This window comes from Kryptolebias marmoratus, linkage group LG5, assembly GCF_001649575.2.
Source record: "Kryptolebias marmoratus isolate JLee-2015 linkage group LG5, ASM164957v2, whole genome shotgun sequence".
Lineage (NCBI taxonomy): Eukaryota > Metazoa > Chordata > Actinopteri > Cyprinodontiformes > Rivulidae > Kryptolebias > Kryptolebias marmoratus.
In genome coordinates this window covers 14,022,348-14,043,979 of record NC_051434.1, presented here as the reverse complement: position 1 = coordinate 14,043,979, position 21,632 = coordinate 14,022,348, and the positions used below count along the sequence as shown (strand labels likewise).

General features: G+C 40.1%; 1 protein-coding gene across 1 annotated transcript; it reads right to left on the bottom strand.

Annotated features, from left to right (window-relative positions):
* Window positions 1–1,969: 1,969 nt before the first annotated feature.
* LOC108241911 (oxysterol-binding protein-related protein 3) lies at window positions 1,970–21,622 on the bottom strand. Its single transcript, XM_017426405.3, has 22 exons — window positions 21,485–21,622; window positions 13,063–13,264; window positions 11,413–11,529; window positions 10,601–10,654; window positions 10,394–10,507; window positions 10,088–10,240; window positions 9,877–9,967; window positions 9,581–9,684; window positions 9,050–9,139; window positions 8,769–8,928; window positions 8,477–8,601; window positions 8,266–8,397; window positions 7,869–7,956; window positions 7,198–7,436; window positions 6,906–7,043; window positions 6,481–6,544; window positions 6,076–6,154; window positions 5,806–5,950; window positions 5,156–5,300; window positions 4,939–5,065; window positions 3,159–3,281; window positions 1,970–3,035 (listed from the first exon to the last, which is right to left on the bottom strand). Exons 2-22 carry the CDS (start codon window positions 13,123–13,125, stop codon window positions 2,939–2,941), a joined length of 2,448 nt encoding a protein of 815 aa, XP_017281894.1. The 5' UTR covers window positions 13,126–13,264; window positions 21,485–21,622; the 3' UTR covers window positions 1,970–2,938.
* Window positions 21,623–21,632: the final 10 nt, after the last annotated feature.

Here is a 21,632-nt window from a genome sequence, read left to right as displayed (position 1 = left end):
ACATCTACAACTGATTAACTTTTGGACTCTGCCCAATTCAAGATGGCCGTCACAGCCAACTGACTTTGAAAAACACAAAAATATATATAACTCAGTCAATTTCAAAGATACCGGGCTAAGGTTTGGTGTGGTAGTAGTTCAGCATCGCCCCTAAGACATACTCTGATCCCAATACATTCTGAAACATCTCTGCTTAAAACCTTTGAATCTCCTGTTTGAGTCAACCCTATTAGTCTGTTAGCAAAATATCACATGAAACAGGAGAGAGATTTCAATGAAACTCCCAGAAAGTAATCACTGATGGTGCTTCTACAATTGATTAACTTTTGGAGTCAACCCAATTCAAGATGGCTGCCACAGCTAATCAACTTTAGCCTACACAAAAATGGCTATAACTCAGTGAATTTTACAGATATTGAGCTAAAATGTGGTGTGGTAGTAGCTGAAAGTCATCCACAACTCATTCTCTAAGAGTTTACAGATCATGTGATACAGCGTATGAGATGTTATTTTCGAGGTTTGACCAAATAGGTCATAAATCTTAGATTTAAACTCTGGCGTGAAAGGTGGTGGGCGATATGCATTTCTTCAAGGAATGCTAGACCTTTAATTGTGTCTGCGTTTCTACCGGGGCATGAGCAGACTTGCCCTTTTTACTTTCTGTAAAAAAAATAAATAAATAAATAAAAAGAAAAATGGTTTGCATTTCGCTGCTTTGAGTCATTCTGAAAGATTTCACCAGCTGCCGTCAGATGTTTTTATCCACTCCGCATGGGAACGAATATCAGATTAATCTGGGGGCCTAAAAGGGGAAATTATTCCAAGCTTTCTTTTTCCAGCATGGAACCATTACACAACGTAACCCTTCACCAATTTATCCTCCACCTCCAAAGGGGAAAGGGCGACAGTGTTTTTTTTTGCCCGCGTCTTTGGCAAAACATCTGGACAGAATCGAACGAAACTCCCAGAAAGTAATCATTGGCTGCCCAGCAGAAACTCTGCTTACGAAGGCAAAAGCAGAACTTTGATGGTCTTGGTTCTGGAGCAGGAGCTAATTTTCTTGGCCGGCAGCCTCTCAGTCGTCGGCCATCTTAACCAGGTCCCCTTCACTGACGAGGGGGCAGATGAGGATTGGTCAATCCTATGAGTGCTGTCAAACTTTTGTCTAGTCTTTTCACACCGGCACAGAGAAACTACCAGCTGCGGTCAGTCGTAGTCACTAATGAGAAGTTAATAGTCGATGGTCTTGTCAGGTTAAAAGATTTGTCTGCTGGGATAATATTTTACATGTAGACATTTTTAGTAATAAATTTACTTATTTCAGTTCATCTTAGGTGTTATCACAGAAAAAACAAACATTTTATTTTAGCTTGTGTTTAAAATGATAACAGCTTCTTATTTCTCGAACTTATCTGTGATCTGTGGGAAAAAAAATGTAACTTTAGGACTTTGATTATACCAAATCTTGTTTTAACACAAAGGTAACTCCAATGTATAACACTTAAAGGCTGCATATATTGGTTGAATTTACATTTATCAAATGTTTTACTATTTTTGTGAGTGTTGAACTGCATGCTGTGGCATCAGAAGGGTAGCCTAGATTTAAAGAAGAAATTGGGTCACAGGTGTTCACAGTGGTTTTGGTGCCACCAAAAGCTTCCTGTTCGGCTTTAGAGTTTTCAGCGAGCAAATCTTTTCGAAATGTCATGAATGGACATGCGAAAGCGGTTCCTCGTTTGTCTGAAAAAAGTTGATCGAGACCCAAAGTCGAGCTAACCTTGACTTCGAGTCGTCCGGCTTTGTGAACGTTAAACAACAGCAACCGTTTGCTTGCACGACTTTGCAACATGTATGGAAATAGTTGTTTGCATCCTCCATGACAAATCACAAAGTCGGCTCTCTCACACACACACACACACATATATATATAGTTATAGCTGAATAGTATGTGGGCCAAATGAAATCAAGATGGTAAAAATATTTTTTTAGTAAGAATCTCAAACAATCTGGATTCACATCACAAGCTGATGGAATTAAACCATCTAAAAAAAATAAAAAGCAGGGTTTCCATCACAAAACAGGTCTGTAAAGCAGTAAAAACATAAAATCTTTTTTTTTTTTAAAAAGCAAATGATCTGCCAAAATGTTATCTCTGTCAATATCAGATTACTTCTTAAGGCAACTTAGTGTCTTTTTGTGTGATTTTTAATGTTAGGTGTTCAGTTTGAAGCTAGTTGTGCCAAAATGTCGCTAAAGCTACAAAACATGTTTTAATCGAAGTCGCTTCTCCGTAAAAAAGAAACTAGTGTAACACAGCGTAAGTCTTCCACCTGTTAAAATGTTTATTTTCCTCTTTCAAAAAGAAGCATTATTGCCGTTTTCTTAAAATGAACCCGGTCCTATCACAGCTGTGACTGTTTAACACGAGAGCAAACTGATCAGTTTCTTTCTGATGTAATCCGAAATTCTTCGAGTGACTCAAAGTGGGGGAATACACGAGTGGGTTAAGACCTTTAGCAGAAGTTTCTGGTCCTCCTTTTCTCAGCAAAGTATCATTCTGACAATATTCAGTTTTTGACTGAAAGGGTTTTTGCATAACAGCTACAGCAGCTCACTGAGTGCAGCACTACAGTAAAAAAGGCACCTCGGTGAAAGCAACCAAACACACTGATATGCGTCTGTAGTCTGCACTGACGTGGTGTAAATTACAGTTAAAAGTAGGACTTTTACACATAAACTATTAAAGAACAGAAACATAACAAAGAAACAAACAAAAGCAGTACTCCAGGTTCTGAGTATGCTTGTCCAAAAATGAGGAAGCAGGAGGTCCGTGTGGATTTGGGACACTGTGACACAGAGCAGATCAAGCAGGTCGGGGGCTCCCTGACGCTGGTCTCAGTTCACTTTTATACACTTCTCTTTTTCTGATAAGTTGGGGTCACCACAACACAGGAAAGTCTATTTTGCTGAAGCCGGGCTCTCTGCGCAGCTCCCAGTACATGTTGTTGCTCACCCACGTGTCATCCTTGGACTTCCTGTGCACACAAAACACACAGCCTGAATATATATATATATATATCTACAGTGGTAAATCATTCCGATTCAAATTAAACTATTTGAACAATCCTTTCTTTCTTTTAACACCACAAAGCATTTACTTGAAAAAGCGTGGCTGATGGATCATGTTGTTGTCCTGCAGGACTTTTTTCCGGTCCCTCTGGAGCTGCTCTATCCTCTGTTTCTGCTCTTCGGCTCCGTCGACGTTCCCCTCCTCCAGCAGCCTGGAAGGAGAACACAGGGGGGGTAAATCGGTGGCCCTGTTAGGAGTCAGCACTCATTGGATTTCGTCCAATCATGACACAAACCTGTTCTAGGTAGCAGGCAAACTGGTAATGTGCATTTTGGTTAAAGAGGAAGGTTCCTCCCAACACAATAACAATGTAATCTCTGTATACTGGACAGAGGCTTCCTGGTGGTTTCATCTATCTGTTGCCATGGCGATGGCCACATCTCCATCTCATGTCTGATACACTCAAAAACAACACCTTGTTGAATGAACATAAAAAATATATGTTTTATTGTTTATTTCTGCCCCAGAATGAGGCAGTAATGTTGTTATTTATTATATCTGTGTTTAATCAACATTATAATTTACTGAAGCCGAGTTTGATTTGTTTTAATCAGGCGGATCAAATACATTTTCTTAGAAAATGCTTTTCTTGTTAAAGTTATTGCCAAGTTTTTTTTTACATTTTGATGAAACAAAGATTAATTATGTTGCCTTCACAATCACTGTTTTGTATTACTTGTCTCAGTTCTGTTGAACGAATAAAAACATATCAAACTGAGACAATTTATAATTAACAAACCCAGCAAAAGACATATGAGTTCATTAAGCAAGTGGTTTAAAATTAGTTCAGACAACTTAGTTTGGCTAAAAACCAACATTAGAAAATTTATTATTTCTAAAAGATTATGGCCTCTTCCACCCAATGCTAGATATTTAAAAAAAAACACATCTTTTGTTGTGTTTTTGTGAAAATTTAGATTTTTGAACACTTTTTTCAAAGTGGAGTTTGTTTGTTTTTTATTCTGTTTTTGGTGTATCAGTGTGGACTTGAGATATAGAGCTTTTCAGAAACTATGACTCAGCCTTTTTCTGTATTATTTTGTGCCCTAGAAACAACAACAGCGATGCAGGTTTTAAGTCTTTTTCTGCACCTGCCTCACTTTATTCTGATCTTATCGCTGCTAAACTTTGATCAAGTGCTGAAAGGATTAATGACTGACAGGAAATTTTAAATAATATTAAAGAAAAAAATTTGTTTTAGGAGAATTTGCTTTCATGTTAAAAAATGTTATTTTGATATGTTGTTAATGTGGACATTCTTGCCACCTAGTGGCACAATAGGGGCATGACAGCATTTCTGTCACATTAGTAAATGAAGATTTATGCACCAAAAGATATTCACTTAAAAAAAAATCCGAAGTAGAGTAGACAGGGCCTAAATTGACAAAACTAATGTTACTTTAAAATAACACATATAAAAGAAATTAATATAACTTTATGCAAAATTGCTCCAATGTATTTTTATTTTCATTCAACAAGTTGTTTTGTAAGTGTTACCTTTACATGCTAACAACAAGAATAAATATTTTAACTAATTTCATCTCATTATGTTCATGTTGTACAAACATATATGTTTAAGTTAATCCAACATGTGCCTCGGTTAGTTTTGAGTGTATTCAACCAGACTTGGCTCAAGAAATCTGCCTTTTAATGAATATATCCATATTTACTACTAATTGATCAGCTTTTTAAACTTTAAATTAGGGATCTAGATAATAAAAATAATACGAAATAAAAAGGTCTATAAAGGTCATGATAGTATCCTGACTCTGCCCAGAGAATATAAATGAGGAGTTAGGAGTAGGAACCTCTGGTCTGGTCTGAAGCGTGTGTCTGTGGGGGGCAGCAGGGGTCTTAAAGACGAGTCCAGTTCATTCAACTCCACTGCAAACTGGGTGAAACCGTAGTACTGGTCCTGGTCCGCCGGCATCGGATCTGGAGACGACACAACGTTAAAACAGGACGGCGTCAGCCATTCTGCTATCAAAAGATTAGAGCTCACAAGCACTGAGAGCTTTCACTCACTCGCTCGCCAGATACACGTAGCAGAAGGAGGGTCTCCTTGAAACACGGATTCGTGCCATTTCCCAAAAATGGAGTGCACCACTTTCCCATTCGAATCTGTTACCACACCCTCGATTTCATTCACTGTAGAGCTCCAGGATTTTGCCTAAAAAGAAAAAGAAAGAAACACAAATGTTTACAAACAACGAAAGAAAAACTGCAAATAGACATACAAAAAATATATAATTATATATTATATGCCAACAGTCATAATCATGTGATTTATTCCTATTCTAATAAAACCTCCAGTTTTCAATGCTTGTCTTTTTGCACCACTAGATGGCACAGTTTGCCTTGGTTTACAGTAAATAACAGGAGGCATTTATTCTAAGAGCTATTACAGATGGCAAAAATGTGTTTTATCAGCTGTAAAAGATACAAAAAAAAGGACTGTTCACAGATGAATGGAGGCTAAATTATGTGCAGCATTCCAACTAACCACACTGTTTACAAAACTCTGACAAGGTTCATATGAAGGTAACAATCATGGCATTTTGTCTCAACAGAACAGAAATCCTCTGATGTTTTATTGGAAGATTTCCTCCAGATAGGATCATCAGCAAAATCAAACAGTTAAGAGCAGAGCAGACATTCAGCACACGTTCCCTCACCTTGACAAACGTTACTTTACACTGGCACACGTCGCTGTTGATATTTTTGACGAACATCTCCCCGTAGTGTTCGATCCAGCGTTGGCCGCTGAGGATGTTATGGATGCAGGAAGTCACTTTGTTCCATTCGTAGTGGTCCCCAAAACTGGAGAAACACCACGCATGCTGCTCTTAATTTTTCAAAACTACACAGAGGCATGGACGCTCACCAGACTTACACACACACACAGACATGAAAACACACCCACACAGAATAAGTAAAGGACCTACGCAGGTAGTGTCACATGGGTGGTTCCCATGGGAACAATTTCCATGGATTTCCCCCAGAATTTATTTTTCCATCGCACATCTGGAAGGCAAAACAAATCACAAATGAAAAGTTAGGCGCATGTGACAAAAGACAGTAGGTTCCCCCAATTTCAACAAATTTTAAACAAACACGACAACAGACAGCTGTTTCTTCAACGCCCATCAGCTGATCCGCTTTTTTTGAAAGCTCAAGTTTAAACGATCAGACTTAACATATTTCGTCACGTTGTGCAAATTAACTCGCGATGCAATCAACGCTGCGATCGCAGGGCTGAACTTCGAAATAACCCACATTATGCAGGGGGAACTCGGGAACAAAAGGTGTGGTGGCGCCGGTGCAATCTGCATATCCAAACGTGTTCTCACCTTGCCTGAAGCAGAAGTTCTTTGAATCTGAGTGACATGCTGACACAGGTGGGTGATGACTCACCTGGGCATGGAAGAGAAGAAACAATCAGGTCTTTTCTGTTTGTTCTATAATCTGTTGCCACAAGTACCATCAAAAGGTGACCCCTGGAGATTTGAAACCATTGCTACATTTTGATTACATTCGATGAATCGGTCTGACTACTGTAAACAAACTGGGCTGCCACAGAATTTGATTTCACCGCTTGTTTGCATATTTTGTAAGAGAAGGAGTGAAATGTCTACAACAGGAAGAGGGTGCAGTTCTTCCAAGCTTTTAGCTTGTTCTTGTAACATGAGGTAGAGATTCACAACAAACTGAGCAGTGGATCGTGTGGATAGAACGCACTCTGCTCAGAGATTCGTGTCAACTGTGTGACGTCTACCTGTTCGGCTATAAACCTGAAGCCCTTATCAGGTCTGTCGCACTCATACGTTTCTCCCAGGACGGGGTTGAAGGGTTTGCTCCCCGCTCGAAAGAACGTCGACGCATAGGCGGATATCGCAAACGTCGCAACATACACCTAAGGAAGGAAGGAGGAGGACGAGTAAAGATCTGCCGTGTGTGAACAAGGTTTTATTCTGTCTTGGCATTTGTGCCTTTTTGTCTAAATGGCATACAGTATTGATTTTTTTTTTTTTTTGGATGCAGCACGATCACAAAATCTTTCAGCTCACCATGCGTTGGTACGGGTCTTGCGTCTGGTTTGCGGTGTCCAGGAGGTCGCTGTACTCCAGCTCCTCGCAGAGCCTCTGCAGGGTGTTGAGCGGCTCGTTGAGCTGCACGGGCATGGCCACCTTGGACAGGTCTTTGCCGATGTTGTTCCTGAGGATGTTCCACAGGCTCACGCTGTTGGACGGACAGGGGCACGGCAGTGCGGAGCGTCGGCGGCGGGCGAGGGGCACCACGCTGCTGACTGGAGGAAAAAAAAAAGGTGTTGCGTAAACAGAGACAGCGAACGTGCCAGAGCAGAGAGGGATTCGAACGGTGCCCCTGCCTTCCATCTGTTCTGCTTTGCACCACACTGAGGCAGTGAAAATATAAAACTAACAGCATCTGCAGCAGTGAATTAATGATGTCTGTTCACGGACTAAATGATGAAACATCGCATTGAGTTTGTAAACATGTCTGGAAGTCCGCGATGCTCGTGTTCAACACATTCTCTGAGCAAGTGAGTAATTTCACAGAGTCCAAACATTCAGAATTTATTTCATAAAGACAGAGGATTAGTCATAATCACACAAAGACGTACACGGCTGACCAAATATTGAATCTTTCCATCTGTTAAAGGCGTTTTTATGATCGAACAAACACAAACACATGCACAACTTGTGACTGTATCTTGTACCCAAGTTGTGTCTCTCGCTGCCTCCGTCGAAGGTATCCATGGAGACGCTGTCGCTGACATCACTGATGTACGAGTCATCGTCAGACACCTGCAGACAAAAATCAATGGGGAAATATTAGTGAGGCTCTGAGACACAGAGGTAAAGGACGACAACACACATGGAACGTCCGTAGGTTGTTTATCATCACTGAGATTTTCTTTTTTCTCAGTTTAAGAAGGTTTTCGGATCTGAGAGTATTTGTCTCCTTTCCAGTTGTGTAACCGCTTCTGTACTTGAAACGCCAGACATCTATACTCAACACCTATCTAGATAGATGGACAAAACATTCATTTCATTAACTGCGAGGTCTTTCATTTCGTTTTGAATGCGGGAACGATGTCGTGAATATGAATTCACCTCATTCTCAGATGAAGACGAGGAGAGCAGGTACTCCTGGGCATCGAAGAACTCCGATATCGAGTCGGGAATGGAGGCTCTGCTCTCACTGGAGACCTGGTGGACCAGGGACTGTGTGGGAGCTGAGCATTCCTGATTAAAGGTTTCAGTTTGGAGAAATGAGTCGAATGATACATGAAACTGGACGTAATGGTGCGGAGATGTTACTCACTGAGGCGAAGCTAGTCTTCAAGCCCATCACCTGAGGAGGCTGGGGGGCCTGCAGGTCGATGGCGAGCTTTAGTCTGTCTTTCTCTGCTGTCAGGGAACTATACGCTGATTTCAGTGTAATGTGGACTGCAGGAAAGCAAAACCAGACATGAATAAGAAACAGAGAATAGGAGATACAGAGTTGTCATGGAAACTATGTTCCTATACAGAAGAAAACTGATTTTTTTTGTCCTTCTCTCTACACTAAATGCACACAATTAACTAGTGCAGCAAACGTATAAGTATAAACTCACTGCTGTTGGCCAGGTGACAGAAGTCCTGCTGTAGGCGTGACACTTCCGTAGGGGAATCTGGGGACTGAGGACAGGCTTCCTGGGTGCCGGGTTCTGTGGTGGAGAGGTTGGGATTGGACGCATGAAGACGAGGAGGCTGAGTGGAGATACAGCTTGGAACCTGGTGATCAAATGCAGCACAAATGAGCCTTTAATAGCCTTTTATTCCCTCATTTGTTTACGTGTATACAATTACAGACAACAGTAAAAAAAAAAGAAAGGAAAAAAAACTGGTCAAGTACTTGTAGTGTGGTTTTAGACTCTTTGCCATTGTTTTTGGATCGCCATCTCTTTGGCCTCTTTTCCTTTTTGGGGATGTCAAAAGTGGACCCCTGTGGTGCCATAAAAAAGAAATACTTTGTACATACTGTATATAACATATGCACAGCTGTCCTGAAATATTTTAGATATGCTTCAGAGGGGTGCCGGGCAAGACTGCAAATGTACGCAGAATTTGCTCAATACTTAATGCAAAGATTTTTGTGGTTATACATGAAAAACTGAGATCAACCTCTGCCTTTAAGTTTTACACAAGTACTGCATGCTTGACCCATCTGTTATGAGGAAACAATGTATGTGAAAACTGTATAAACTGTTTAATGTAGCACAAAAAAAGCAAATATAGTAAATCACGTGGTGTCTTCTAGGCACTTTTTACAGACATGAACGTTAATGAGCAACTGAATGCCATCACTTGAAGTGACTGACGGACAGATTAATGTCACCCATCAGTCATGGATTAAAGCGCACTTAGTCTGTGCATCTCTGCTTACTTGTAGAGCAGTGATGGCCGGAGCCGAGTACGTGCGATGCATGACTTCCATGCTCTTCAGCAGCAGGTTGAGCTCCAGCAGATAAGACTCACATTCCTCCAGCTCTGAGTGCACAGCAGATTATTATTAGATAAAAGTCTGGCTGCGTGCAGGCACAGTAAGAGCCGAAACAGTACATGAAAGGCTGCGGTGAGACAAAGAGGGGTGCGGCGAAAAAGTAAAGCAGGTGATAATTTGTGTGTCGAGGCAGCAGAGAGAAGTGATGGAAAGAAAAAATAAAAATAAAAACAAGCAACCTTTGCAGCATTTGTTCATCTCCTCAGAAGAATGGAGCCAGGAGCTGACCTTAGCCTGGTGGACTGATGCCTGATTAGTGAGAGTGGCTCTCTGTGTGAGATAAAGAAAAAACAGATAAAAGAAAAACGAAAGGGTGATGTGCATAATGTCAGAGAACGCATCTGTTTAGCGACACTTTATTCCCCTCTTTTAAAAAAAAAAACAACTCACTTTTCTAAGAGAGTCATTCAGAGAAGGCGACGACGTGGCATGGGGGTGGAAGAGGTGCCTCTCGTGGGGATACATGGCAATTTCGTTCTGCCGAAACATACGGTGGTGACGCAGCTTTGACACCCACTCATCAAACAGCTCCGGGAACTTCACCTGGGTGCCATAAGATCAAATATGAGGCAGTGAATTAAAGAAAGCTTCTGTGAACGTCTCTGTATGAAGCAGGCAGAGGAAATGCCTGTAGGAGGTGGGAAATGACTCAGACAGCAAAACAAGAATTCGACTAAACTCAGATCTAAGCACTACCTTTAGGTGATAAATGTTGTCTTCTGTGTCCAGGTCAATACACATGGCTTTCTTCTTGACTGACATAACTGAGAGCCCAACATCTATGCAGCCGTGGAGCTTTCCCTTTTGCAGCTGTGCAAAAAAAAAAATGGTCCCGAGTTAGCGTTAGTTTGTGCGGTGGTGTAGGACATGACAGACAGATGGCGCTCTCAGGGTTACACCTACGTCCGTTGAACGCTTTGCATATTTCAAGATGCCTCTCTCCAGGACAAAATATCTCTAAATGGGAAGAAAACAAAATCAATCAGTGTTCAATCAAAGCTGCAGCAATAGCGCTTCATAAAGACCGCTAATGGCTATGATTTATTTAGACTGCAAAAAATGTAATTAACATTTAACGCTTGGTAATATATCATCAATCCAATGCTACACAGAAACTCATTTTTTTTACAAACATGCAGATGTAAAATAAAATAAGTGATCAGCAGTGGAGAAAATGTTCACGCACAGACGTAACCACCGTTTACAAGGACTTTTTTTTTAGTTTTTATTATCAGACGTGCACTCTGACATGGCTCTCCGACAGAACTTGGGCCTCATTATCAGTTGACATGTAAACTATTAGGGCGGCAGATTCCATTGTGTTGTAAAGCGAAAGTTTCCAGGTATGCATGAGTAGAGTCACGGGAAGGAGAAGGAGGGGAAGATGAGTCAAGATTATGGTGTAATCAGCTGGGGATAAAGATATGGAAAGATGGGAAAGATGGGGAAATGTAACAAGTGAAGGAGGAAGAAACAGAAATAGTTGGCTGTTTTAGAAGACAGCAGGACAGAGATGTTGTTTGACTGAAAGGGTCAAATATAATAACTGGATTATATCAGGACAACAGTACAGCCTAAAATCACATTTTTTACCCATCAGAAGGAAAGAATTTAACAATAAATCCTTAAAAACACGTTTGGTATGCCTTGTATCAAATCAAAACAAAGGTTCAGACCCAGGAGACTGCCACAGGCGTCACAGTGTTGTTGCTCACCTTATGCCAGCCCTTCATGGGCCACTTCCTCCTCTTCAGCAGGAAGCCTTCCTGGCTGTCAGGCTCCTGTATGCTGGCAGAAACCCCCCTGAGGCCCTCCACGATCTCCCAGCTATCCTGGGGGGGGGGCAAAGACACAGGAATAACGTAAAGTGAAAAATTGTGAATAAAATCACTTCCATTCAAATAACAGACTCATACACATATACACTGGTCTAGTAGGCATCTGTTTGGGAAAGTGGCTGCCGTTACTACTGCTTTTAAACCTGGAGAAAGAAACTTTGTAGCTAATTATTGACCAATCGGAATAGTCCTGATTATATCTAAGGTTGCAGAAAGGTGGGTTACAAAGTTACTAATTAAAATTACTAATCTCTCATCTCATCTCTCTGCTTTCTTTGCAGTTTTGGTTTCGGTTTCTACTCAGGCAGTGTCGTTTTAGAAAAAGTTAAATGTTGACTGAATAAAGTCATGTGGAAGGCATGTGATACCATCAATCATTATGTACTTTCATCTAAATTGACAAACCTTAATTTATCCAAATAAGCTATTCTTAAATAAAATCATATCTATCAAACACAACTAGATCAAATCTTCTTATTCTGGCTGCACTGCAGGAGTCCAACAAGGTTCTATTCTTGGCCCAGTTCTGTTTATATTAATGATTTACCAGATATTAGCCCAATATAATGTACAAATCTAAACAAATTAAACCATATTTGACAGTTGATGCTGCTAGAATGTTTCTGCATTCAGTGACTGTTTTTTGTTCACATATTAAATATTATATCAACACACAGTCATCCACAAACAAATCAAATCCTAAAACAATAAAACCCTTCGTAAGAAAGCCTTACCATTTTTTGACAAAATACCATTTTCATCTCACCATTGTAACGTTTTGGTAAAGCACAACTTATTGAACTGTAAGGTTTGATTTATTTTAAATGTAGCTGAATCATAATTAGGATCAGATATGGTCTAGCCTCACCTCCTTTATAAGATGTTATCAGGCAGAGCCAATATTAGAGGTGACTGTGAAGTGCCATAAATTTGGACAAAATGTGTTAAAAGGCAAAGACTGTAAATATGGGAATCGTTCACCACGCTTTGAGGATGTTTTACACCTTTAAGACTCATTTGCTTTACTTTGTTTTGTTTTTTATGAACTAATATGCCCTTGTTAGCTCGTGTATGTTGTTAGGTTTTGCCTTTGTTTGTGTATTGTTTCATTTTATTCCCCTTCTTAAGTGTTTTACCATCAACTTGCCAGGGACTATAAAGAAAAACGAGCCCTCATCAGATTCATAGGTTGCACCCAACTTCAATAATATGCATTGCCCCTTTTAATCAATAAACAATATTAGACATTAGGTACACATATCATCATAATAAGACATAAACTTTCAAGTAAACATTGGTTGAGACTGTAGTATATGTTGCTTTAAGACAATATTAGAAGAACTTAAAGGTTTGTTTAACTTGATGATATTTCTCCTTAGACCAGTTTCGAAGGTTTAATACGTTGACTTGTTTTACAGCCTTAGGAATATCAAGATATATTTAAATTAGCCTAATTAAAGACAAGCTGATATTAACATTGAATAAAACCAAACTACCAAACGACAGCGTGTGCAGACACATACAGACCTGGTGCACGTCATGTTTGGAGGAGCCGCTGCTGTCACTGTGAGTGGGCGAGGGCGTCGTCATCTTACTGCGACTTGGCTGTCCTCTGTCTATCTGTTGTCTTTTTTTTTTTTTTTCTGTAGAAACCGCAGCCCCCGAGATCACAGAAAGACCGCCGGGAGCATCGCTCTCTGACCTTTGAAGGCCACGCCAGCAGTCAGCACTGCGGAGAAAAGGTTACAGCGAAGTGATGTCGCAGCAGCACAAAGGTGACACTTACTCAAAAAAAAAAAAAAAGAACAGCGGCCGCACCAAAAAGACCTGCGAAAACCAAAGACTCATTTACTCATCGCTTTTCTGTCTAATCGTAAAATCCCCAAAGTCCACAGCAGCTGGGTTTTAAGGAAGCTGGGCAGAAATATCCGGACTGCGCTCGTTAACGTGAACTCTTTCTCATCGAGCATTTAGATGTGCACCGACTGATGCGCACATCGATTGTTGTCCTAAATGGGAATCAAGTACACGCACGAGTTCAAACAAATGCTTCAAAGTCAGTATTTACGGGCACGGCAGCCCCGTAACAGAGCAACGATCAAAGGGTCAGTATCTTTGATCGCTGCTTTTGTACGATGATGGGAGCAGATGAGCATCAGGAATCAAGCTTTTCTGTGACTCAGCAGAGCATAACACAGTAAAAACTAAAAGTGGGGAAAAAAAACTTGTTATATGACTCTAGATAGTACCGTTAAACCGATCACATGAGTAAATGAGATGGTTTAGATGTTTTACAATCACTTGTTTTTAATCCTCCAGTCTTTTACGATACATTTTATAGTTTTGGTTTTCTAACACCAAGTACTCTGTGCGGTACGCATGTAGTTTTCATTGATTTGGTTTCTTTCAGCTTATTATCCTGCCTCCTACTGCATCAGTATTTTACTTTTGTATGACAATGAATGCTTCTTTACTTTGCTGATCAAACATATGCCACAACTTTAAAACAAAATTGTTCATTTCTGAACACAAACCAAGAGGAACCTAAGATAATGATTAGCTTTACTTGATATTTTCTTTCCTTCAGCCTTAACCTCTGATTAACAGTAGTCATAAAAAAGTTCATTTTTCTATATTTTGTTATGTTTCAGACTCATTTTAAAGTACGCAATGTTTTGTAAGATTTTGTAATCCTTAAAGAAAAGAAAATGTTGCATACAAAAGGAAGTTCTCTTAGGTGTTTTTCCCCCAACTATTTTTTCCAGTCTAGGTCGTTCCAGGCCTAAACTTCGGCTGAATCACTTCAGCAGTTAAGGGTTTGGGTTTTTTTTTTCATCCACCCCCTACATTTCCTTGTTGTTATGTTTCAGGTCACTGTCCTGTAATTGTCAAGCCTCACCTTAAACTTTTGATTCTGAGCACTTTGGAAAATATGTTTTAGTCCCAGTCATATAGTAAAAAGAAAAGAAAATTCCCAGAGCATGTTACTCACGTCACCATGCTTGACAATAACAATACTATTGTTCAGGTAAAACTTGGATTTCTTTCACATTCATAGTTTGGACCAGATTGTTAAATCTTCATTCTCGGAGCTAGAATTTTTTTTTTTCTTTTCTTGTAATTTATGAATACTTCACCTGACCTTTGACACTTTGCCTTTCAGCACGAACCAAGAATAATTCTGCCATGATAATCAACCATAAAAAAAACCAAATCACCGCAAGTACCGCATTTGTGTTTGTTCCTCTGTAAAATCTTATCTCCGTACAGAAAGAACAACACAGTGACCATTGGCTTGTATTCTTCAAAGAATATGATCTTACAGTCCTCCAGAGAATTTTGTCAACCTTGTGTGTGTTCTAAAACACACCTAACATTGTTTAGCTAGTGCCTTCTTAATTATGTCCAGTTAATTAGACTAGGCACATACAGAGTGCTCTGAATATTCTCTTTGAATTTGAGTTTTTAAAATCTTCGTTACTTGTTTGTGGCTGTACGGAGTGAGCAGAAGACAACACACCCGCACTGTGATGCAACTTCCATTCTTCTCCTTGCCACAAACAACACGACCCAACCTAGTTGTGAGTTATGCCTCCATGTGTGTTTAAATGCCCCTCCCTTTCTCCACTGATACAGTCCAAAAAACAAAAAAGAAATCAGTGCTTCCACTGGCTATGAACCCCTTCGTGGGAATTTCTGTCAGCTTCCTGCGTGCAAGCATGCATGAAAATTTATGTAAACAACTGGGCTCTAGTGTACGCTGCTGTAGCTACAGCCTGTGTAAGCGCTGCAGTGGTTTGAACGAGCGTCTGTGAGCATTCTGAGGTTTCCCTAGCCTTTGCATACAGTCTGCGCCATGTTCAGGACATGAGTCATGAACAGGAAAGAATTCACGCCGTGATGCCTCTGACACACCACAACGCCGGGCTGGTTACAGTAAACACTGGGGCCAAGAGCAGACTGGAGCACGCGGATAGCCCACTTAGTTCACAGCTCTGGAGCGCACGCTCAAAGGACACGCCGCATATTTGAGTAGGTTCTGTTTGCGCTCTTCAGGCTGTGGCTTGCCTGCCACTTTCAGCCGAATGCTAAACGCTCAGGACATTAATTAAGTCGTGAAATTAACTGCACACGCCCTCTGCAAACAGCTGTCGCTTCAGTTGTGTAAGTGCACTCTTGCAAAAGCTCTATCTGACCATGTTACAGTGTAAAGTAGCTTCAATGTTGATTTATAGCTACCTTCCTGGGCAAAAACTTGAATTGCATACAGTTGAATAATCTGACATGGTGTGCAGAACGTCACAGAACATTTGAGGATACTAAACTAAGGGATTTTAAAAGAATCAGGTAAAAAAAGACTAGCTACATCAGATGATTTGAAAGTCATGTCCTTAAAATTAAAAATAAAGATCTAGCAAAGACTTGAGACAGGAACTAAGACATGCATCATCCCTCATATGATCTACTGCACTTCACATTTGAACTAAAAGCTCTTTGGGAAAACATTGTGTTTATATCTGTCAAACTGTGTTATCTTTGGTAGATTAGTAGATTACTAGATTCAAGAAAAGCAAACTCATCCCTTGAGTTAGAGGACATTTTGCTTAAACGTTTAACAAGTCAGTGATAGGCAGCCTAATAAATAGACTATCCCTCTAAAAGGGCTGAATATAAGAGGGAAAATATGTGTAAAGGACTACAGAAAGCCTGCAAAACTACGGCTTAAGAACACTTTAAAGCAGGGGTCTCCAATCCTGGTATTCGAGGGCCACCATCCTGCATGTTTTCCTTGTTTCCTCTGCTCCAACACACCTGATTCAGCGGTTAAATCACCTCTTCATGTTCTGCAGAAGCCTGTTAATCACCCATTGATTAAAATCAGGTGTGTCGGAGCAGAGAAACAAGTAAAACATGTAGGATGGTGGCCCTCGAGGACCAGGATTGGAGACCCCTGCTTTAAAGAATTATAAGAAAGTTTGCTTAGTGTCTTTTTGAGGCATGAAAAGTGGCTCGGGACTATTCCACAGTACTGTAAAATGTTCCAAACTGAGATTTCTACGAAATAAGTTGAGACAGTATCATCAGCCCTTATTTTTTCTCTTTCCTTGCCTCTTTTTTTACACAACACAGCAGCAACACTTGCAACAGCACACTTCCTCAAAGCGAAACCTCACAAATCACCTCAGTGCATCAGTGAGAATGTTTTATTTGAAGTCTCAGTCTCTCAAGGCACATCCGCTTCTTGCTGGCTTGTATCACACTTGTGGCGTAAAAAAGCTACTCGAGATTTTCTGCCAGTCATAAACGTATGCGCATGAATCTGTGAGCGGCTGACTGCGTTGATGCCCCACACACATCATGTCAACTGAGCGATTAGCTTGATTGCGACCGAGCATTCTGCACCGTAAGACAAAAAGAGCTTGCTTGTGCTTTCCCCCCTTTCGGTCTTACGTAAGGTTAGGCAATGATTAACGTCACAACACCTTGTAAATGACCTGTTAAGATTGATTATTGTGGCAAAAAGTCAACGCAACACAACCACGAGGCCCAAAAGAGGAAACATAAGGCTTAAAAGGTGGAAAAGCAACCATTAATTGTCTCTTTTTTTCTAAAAGATGAAAGCGATAGAACCAATTGAAACCATTTTGTCTGTCTGTGTTGAATCAGAAAGTACAATTTAGCACTCCTTTCTTACAGTAGCGTGGTAGGTTCTTTATTTAAGACAGATATAAATTCCCCTAAACTACACAAAAGTACCTAGAAAGCCCTACAGTGTGGGCTATCCCTTTACATCTTACTTTTAAATGAAACTTGCATGGATTAAAAAAAAACATGACAATTTGTTTCCATTTATTGCCATTCCCAACAACCTATAAAGAGCCATTAAGAAGAGTTACAAGACAACCAACTTGTATTAGAAGTTGCTCTCTTGTGCAAAAGAAAACATACATTACATGCGCTTCAAGTTGTCTAGTAATATGGACACCATCCATATTTAAAATTAAATAAAAATAAACAATTGTTTGACAAGTTTGCATCTTTTCGGGGTTGAGAATGACAATGAGGATGACGTCCTGTTTACTTTTAGGACGCCCCGGGATACTCATGAAGCAAAGCTGAGGATTATTGTTCTCGATGAGGAACAGCACAAACACCCTGACACTGACACAGCAGCCATCAGCTTTCTGCCACAGATTCTCACAGCATGCCTGCCGTCAACCCGACAACATCCGTATCCATCCTCCCTGCTCCTGATGCATCTCTAAGAGCTCCTCTTGGATGACAGAATTATCAATTTAAAGCTCCAGATGATCCGCTGATTATCAAAGAGCGACGTGAGACGCTTTAAATAGACTCACATCTGGTGATATTTATTTTTAACATGAAATAAAAATCGTTTTTAAAATAGCAGCGTATGATTTTGAAACGGGCGGCGAAAGACACGTTTTATCTGACCTCTGACTTCGAGTCTGACTGAGTGAACACATGATAGGACCGACTCGTCTGAAGCTATTTTAGGAAAGTTTTTTTTTTTTCCATCTGAAGGAAAGACAGAGGCTGAGTTTTCTGTAAGCAGCTGGAGAAGAAAAAAAAAAGTTATGTGGGTACATCAAAAAGACACAAAGCAGCCCCAAAGTGTCATGCAGCAATCAGCTATTTTTGTGTTCACTCAGAGACAGCTCTGAAGCAGCATAACTCTCAGATTTCTAAACGTATTTTTGATAAACTGGAAAAAAAAAAATATATATATGCTTTTTGATCTCCTTCCTGCTGAGACATGGGACGCTTTGAGTTCAACGACAGGTTGCTATGGATACAAAAAAACATACAAGCAATATTTTCTATTGTTTGTTGTTTATGACAAAAGTTAGCTAAGATTAAACACAGGGTTATTTATAGAACCTGCGCAAGCAAAAAAAAACATGATTTCACACAAGTCTAAGACCAGCTGGCCTAAACAGAAGCGGGACGACATCGTCAAACACAGAAGGGCTATTCTCAGAGCCACCGCTTGGTGAATTGGTCGAGTGGGAGTGCTCTGTATTTACCAGCTTTTCAGTGGGTGTTGTGTAAAGGAGAATGTGACACAGAGATAACTCTGAGTCACTCCGGCCACGCTGGATGTTTATGGCCAGGAATGTTGGGAGCACTAACGAAGTTAAAAAAAAATAAAATAAAAAATCAATCAGCTGAACGACAGACTTTTATGCTACAATCCTCTGTTAGCAGGAGATAAAGAGAGCACTGTGGGAGCTCAGCTGTGAACGGCAGCACATACAGCTGGAAATTTATTCCCTTTTACAAGAAAACTTTGGAACGGCGCATGCAAACTGCTTTTATGGGCACTCTCACTGTCAGCACGCAAACAGAACTTCACGATAAAGCATATAAAAGAGGAAAATAACTAAATAACTTGAATAGATACATATAGAGCAGAGCAAAAGTTTAAAACCACAGTTTTCTTTCTTCCAAGCAGACAGATTTTCTTATCTTTTCAACTAGTCCTTATGAATAGTTCACCAGGGTTTCTGAAGGGCTTTCAAAAGTTTTCGACGCAGTCCTTGCACATGTCCGTGACGGCTTCGAAAAGGAGAAGAATTCTACATGTGGAGGACAAAAGAAGAAGAAGAAGAAGAATCCCATCTTGTAAAAAAAACATCTCCCTCAGATGAACAACACCTGAAAGTCGTGTCAGTAAGAAATAGGAAAAGAAATCCAGCAAAACACCTGGGAGAAGCCTCATCCTTCAGCTGATGCCTCACCTTGTTGGAGCTAAAACACCATTTTATGTCTGTCAGACTGTTTAGTCTTTGATTGTTTTTAATTCAGTTTTATAAAGGAAAAGACATTGTGTGTTCTGATAACAAAGTGCTAAAAGACCCTATTTAAAATCAGATCTTTGTTGCCTGCTTTGTGTCAACGCAACACTGGTTCATCCCTTGTGTATTGGAGCCATTTTTAGTTTAGTCAGTAAAATGAGTTTAGAAAACAGACAAAGCCCAAAGAAAACCTTAGAAAGCCCTCCAGGAAGCCGGAAGAACTAATTATTAACATCACTTTAAAAAAAAAAGAAAGTCTATCAGCACCATTTTAAGACATGATGGATGACTCGAGATTTTGCACAGAACTGAATTTGGTTGAAGTGAAGTGATTCCGGTGAAGTTTTTGGTAGCTTTTGGTGAAGATGCACAGAACGCCTAAGAAATGCCATTTTACTTTCAAGACGTTTTGACTGCAAACCATATGTTCTTGAATTATAATGCCATACGATTGGTTATAACAGCGGCCAAACGTATGTGACTTCATCTGGAGTAACTTTAGCAGGCTAACCATGACACCACTGTATTCATAAAATACCTTTCAACTCGTTCAGGGTAGAAGATTTCATTTGTTTTGCTCTAAACAATCTTTAGATCTAATTACACAATCATTTGTTTTCTTTTAACTACTGCTTTTGTCCTTTAAAACACTTAGGGACACTGATCACAGTTTAAATACAGAGCTTTGTGGTGTTGATTAAAACAGGACGTGGTCGCAACAAGACAACCTAATACTTGTTAAATATCGAATATTACGCCTTTAACAGCTAAAGAATTTCCATACAATCGATGTTGCCTGTCCTTTCGTAACTAAATCTACCTTTTCTTTGTATTTATGTTTTAAAAACTTCAGAGTCTGAGAAGCTTCTGATATGAGAACTGAATAAAAATACACACTTTTATTTAGTGTCAACAAGCAAAAACAGCTGAAGAATGACACGCTGGACTTACTTCGCCCTTCTTCGCCTGCGTGCAGTCGATTCGCTTCGGCGTGCGAGCGCTGTGGAGCCAATTACTTTCTCGATTAACAAATGAATCCTTCTTGTTTATAACACGTAAGAAAGACATGAAAGAGGAAGGTGACATGTTGAAATATCAGATATTGTGTTGGATATTGAAAGCCGTCAGCTTAAGATCAAACAAAGGAAACTTGTAAATCTTGACTGTAAGGTGGGAAATCTCTGCTCATTAGTTTAATTATAAAACTACTTATTAGCTGACTAAAATTAGATGCACAGTTGCTGTCTCTGGATAATTATAACTCAGTAGTAGACCTATAATTGAACCAGTTTCCCCAACATTACAGTCTATCACAGATAGATTACAATGCAGCCTTTGTACATCTATAAAAAAAAAAACTAAAAAAACCTGAAGGTTGTGGTTTTGTTGGCATAAATAGGGGCCAGCTTGGCAGTGTGCACCCATAGGGTATCAGTAAATATCACAGTGACTGTGATGTCTTTGCTGCTCCTGCATAAAATGATCTTGTGCGAACTAAGCAGTAAGCTGACCCCGGATCAGTTTGCACTGTAAAGAGAATAAAGTCACTCAATTACAAAATAATTAATCATTAATTTTGTAGATTCGGGGAAAAACAACTTTCAGTCAGTATAAAACACACACACACACACAAATGGACGTGGACTGTACACAGCACAACTAAGCACACACCTCTGTTTAATTAGACCAGACTAACAGGACTAAACACATAATAATGTAAAAACATAATAGGGAACGTGATGATGACGTCAGAGGAGTGGCTGAAGCCGATTGGTTGAGTTAAATATTCATAACCGAGGACAAATGGGAGCAACCACAGGTGGCACCGTCTTCAGACAGCAAAGTTAACAAAATGTACAAGATATTCCCAGGAGTCACCCATTTCTAAGCCTAAATAAAACAACAACATACATTATAATTAAGGCTTATAGTCACACTCTAGCACAGATTAGCTTAGCTAAGCATCAGATGTCAAGAGAAGACTATTAATAATTCTATCGAAAGCGATTTTATACTTGACTGACCGCAGAGGTGTCAAGTTTGCCGCTTCATTCAAACGGAAGCGAGGTTCAGACAGCCAAAAAAATCCCGACTTTCATTTGGGTACTAATTAAAAAAGATAAACTTACGCTTCTGTGAAGAAAGCTACAGCATCCTATCCACGTAGCAGCGCGTTACGGTGCCAGGTTTTGGACTGTGAAGCTCCTCGTTTCACAGCTCGAGTTGAATGTCGTGGACGGGGAGGGGCCTGATTGAAGTGGCAGGTATGAGTGACGT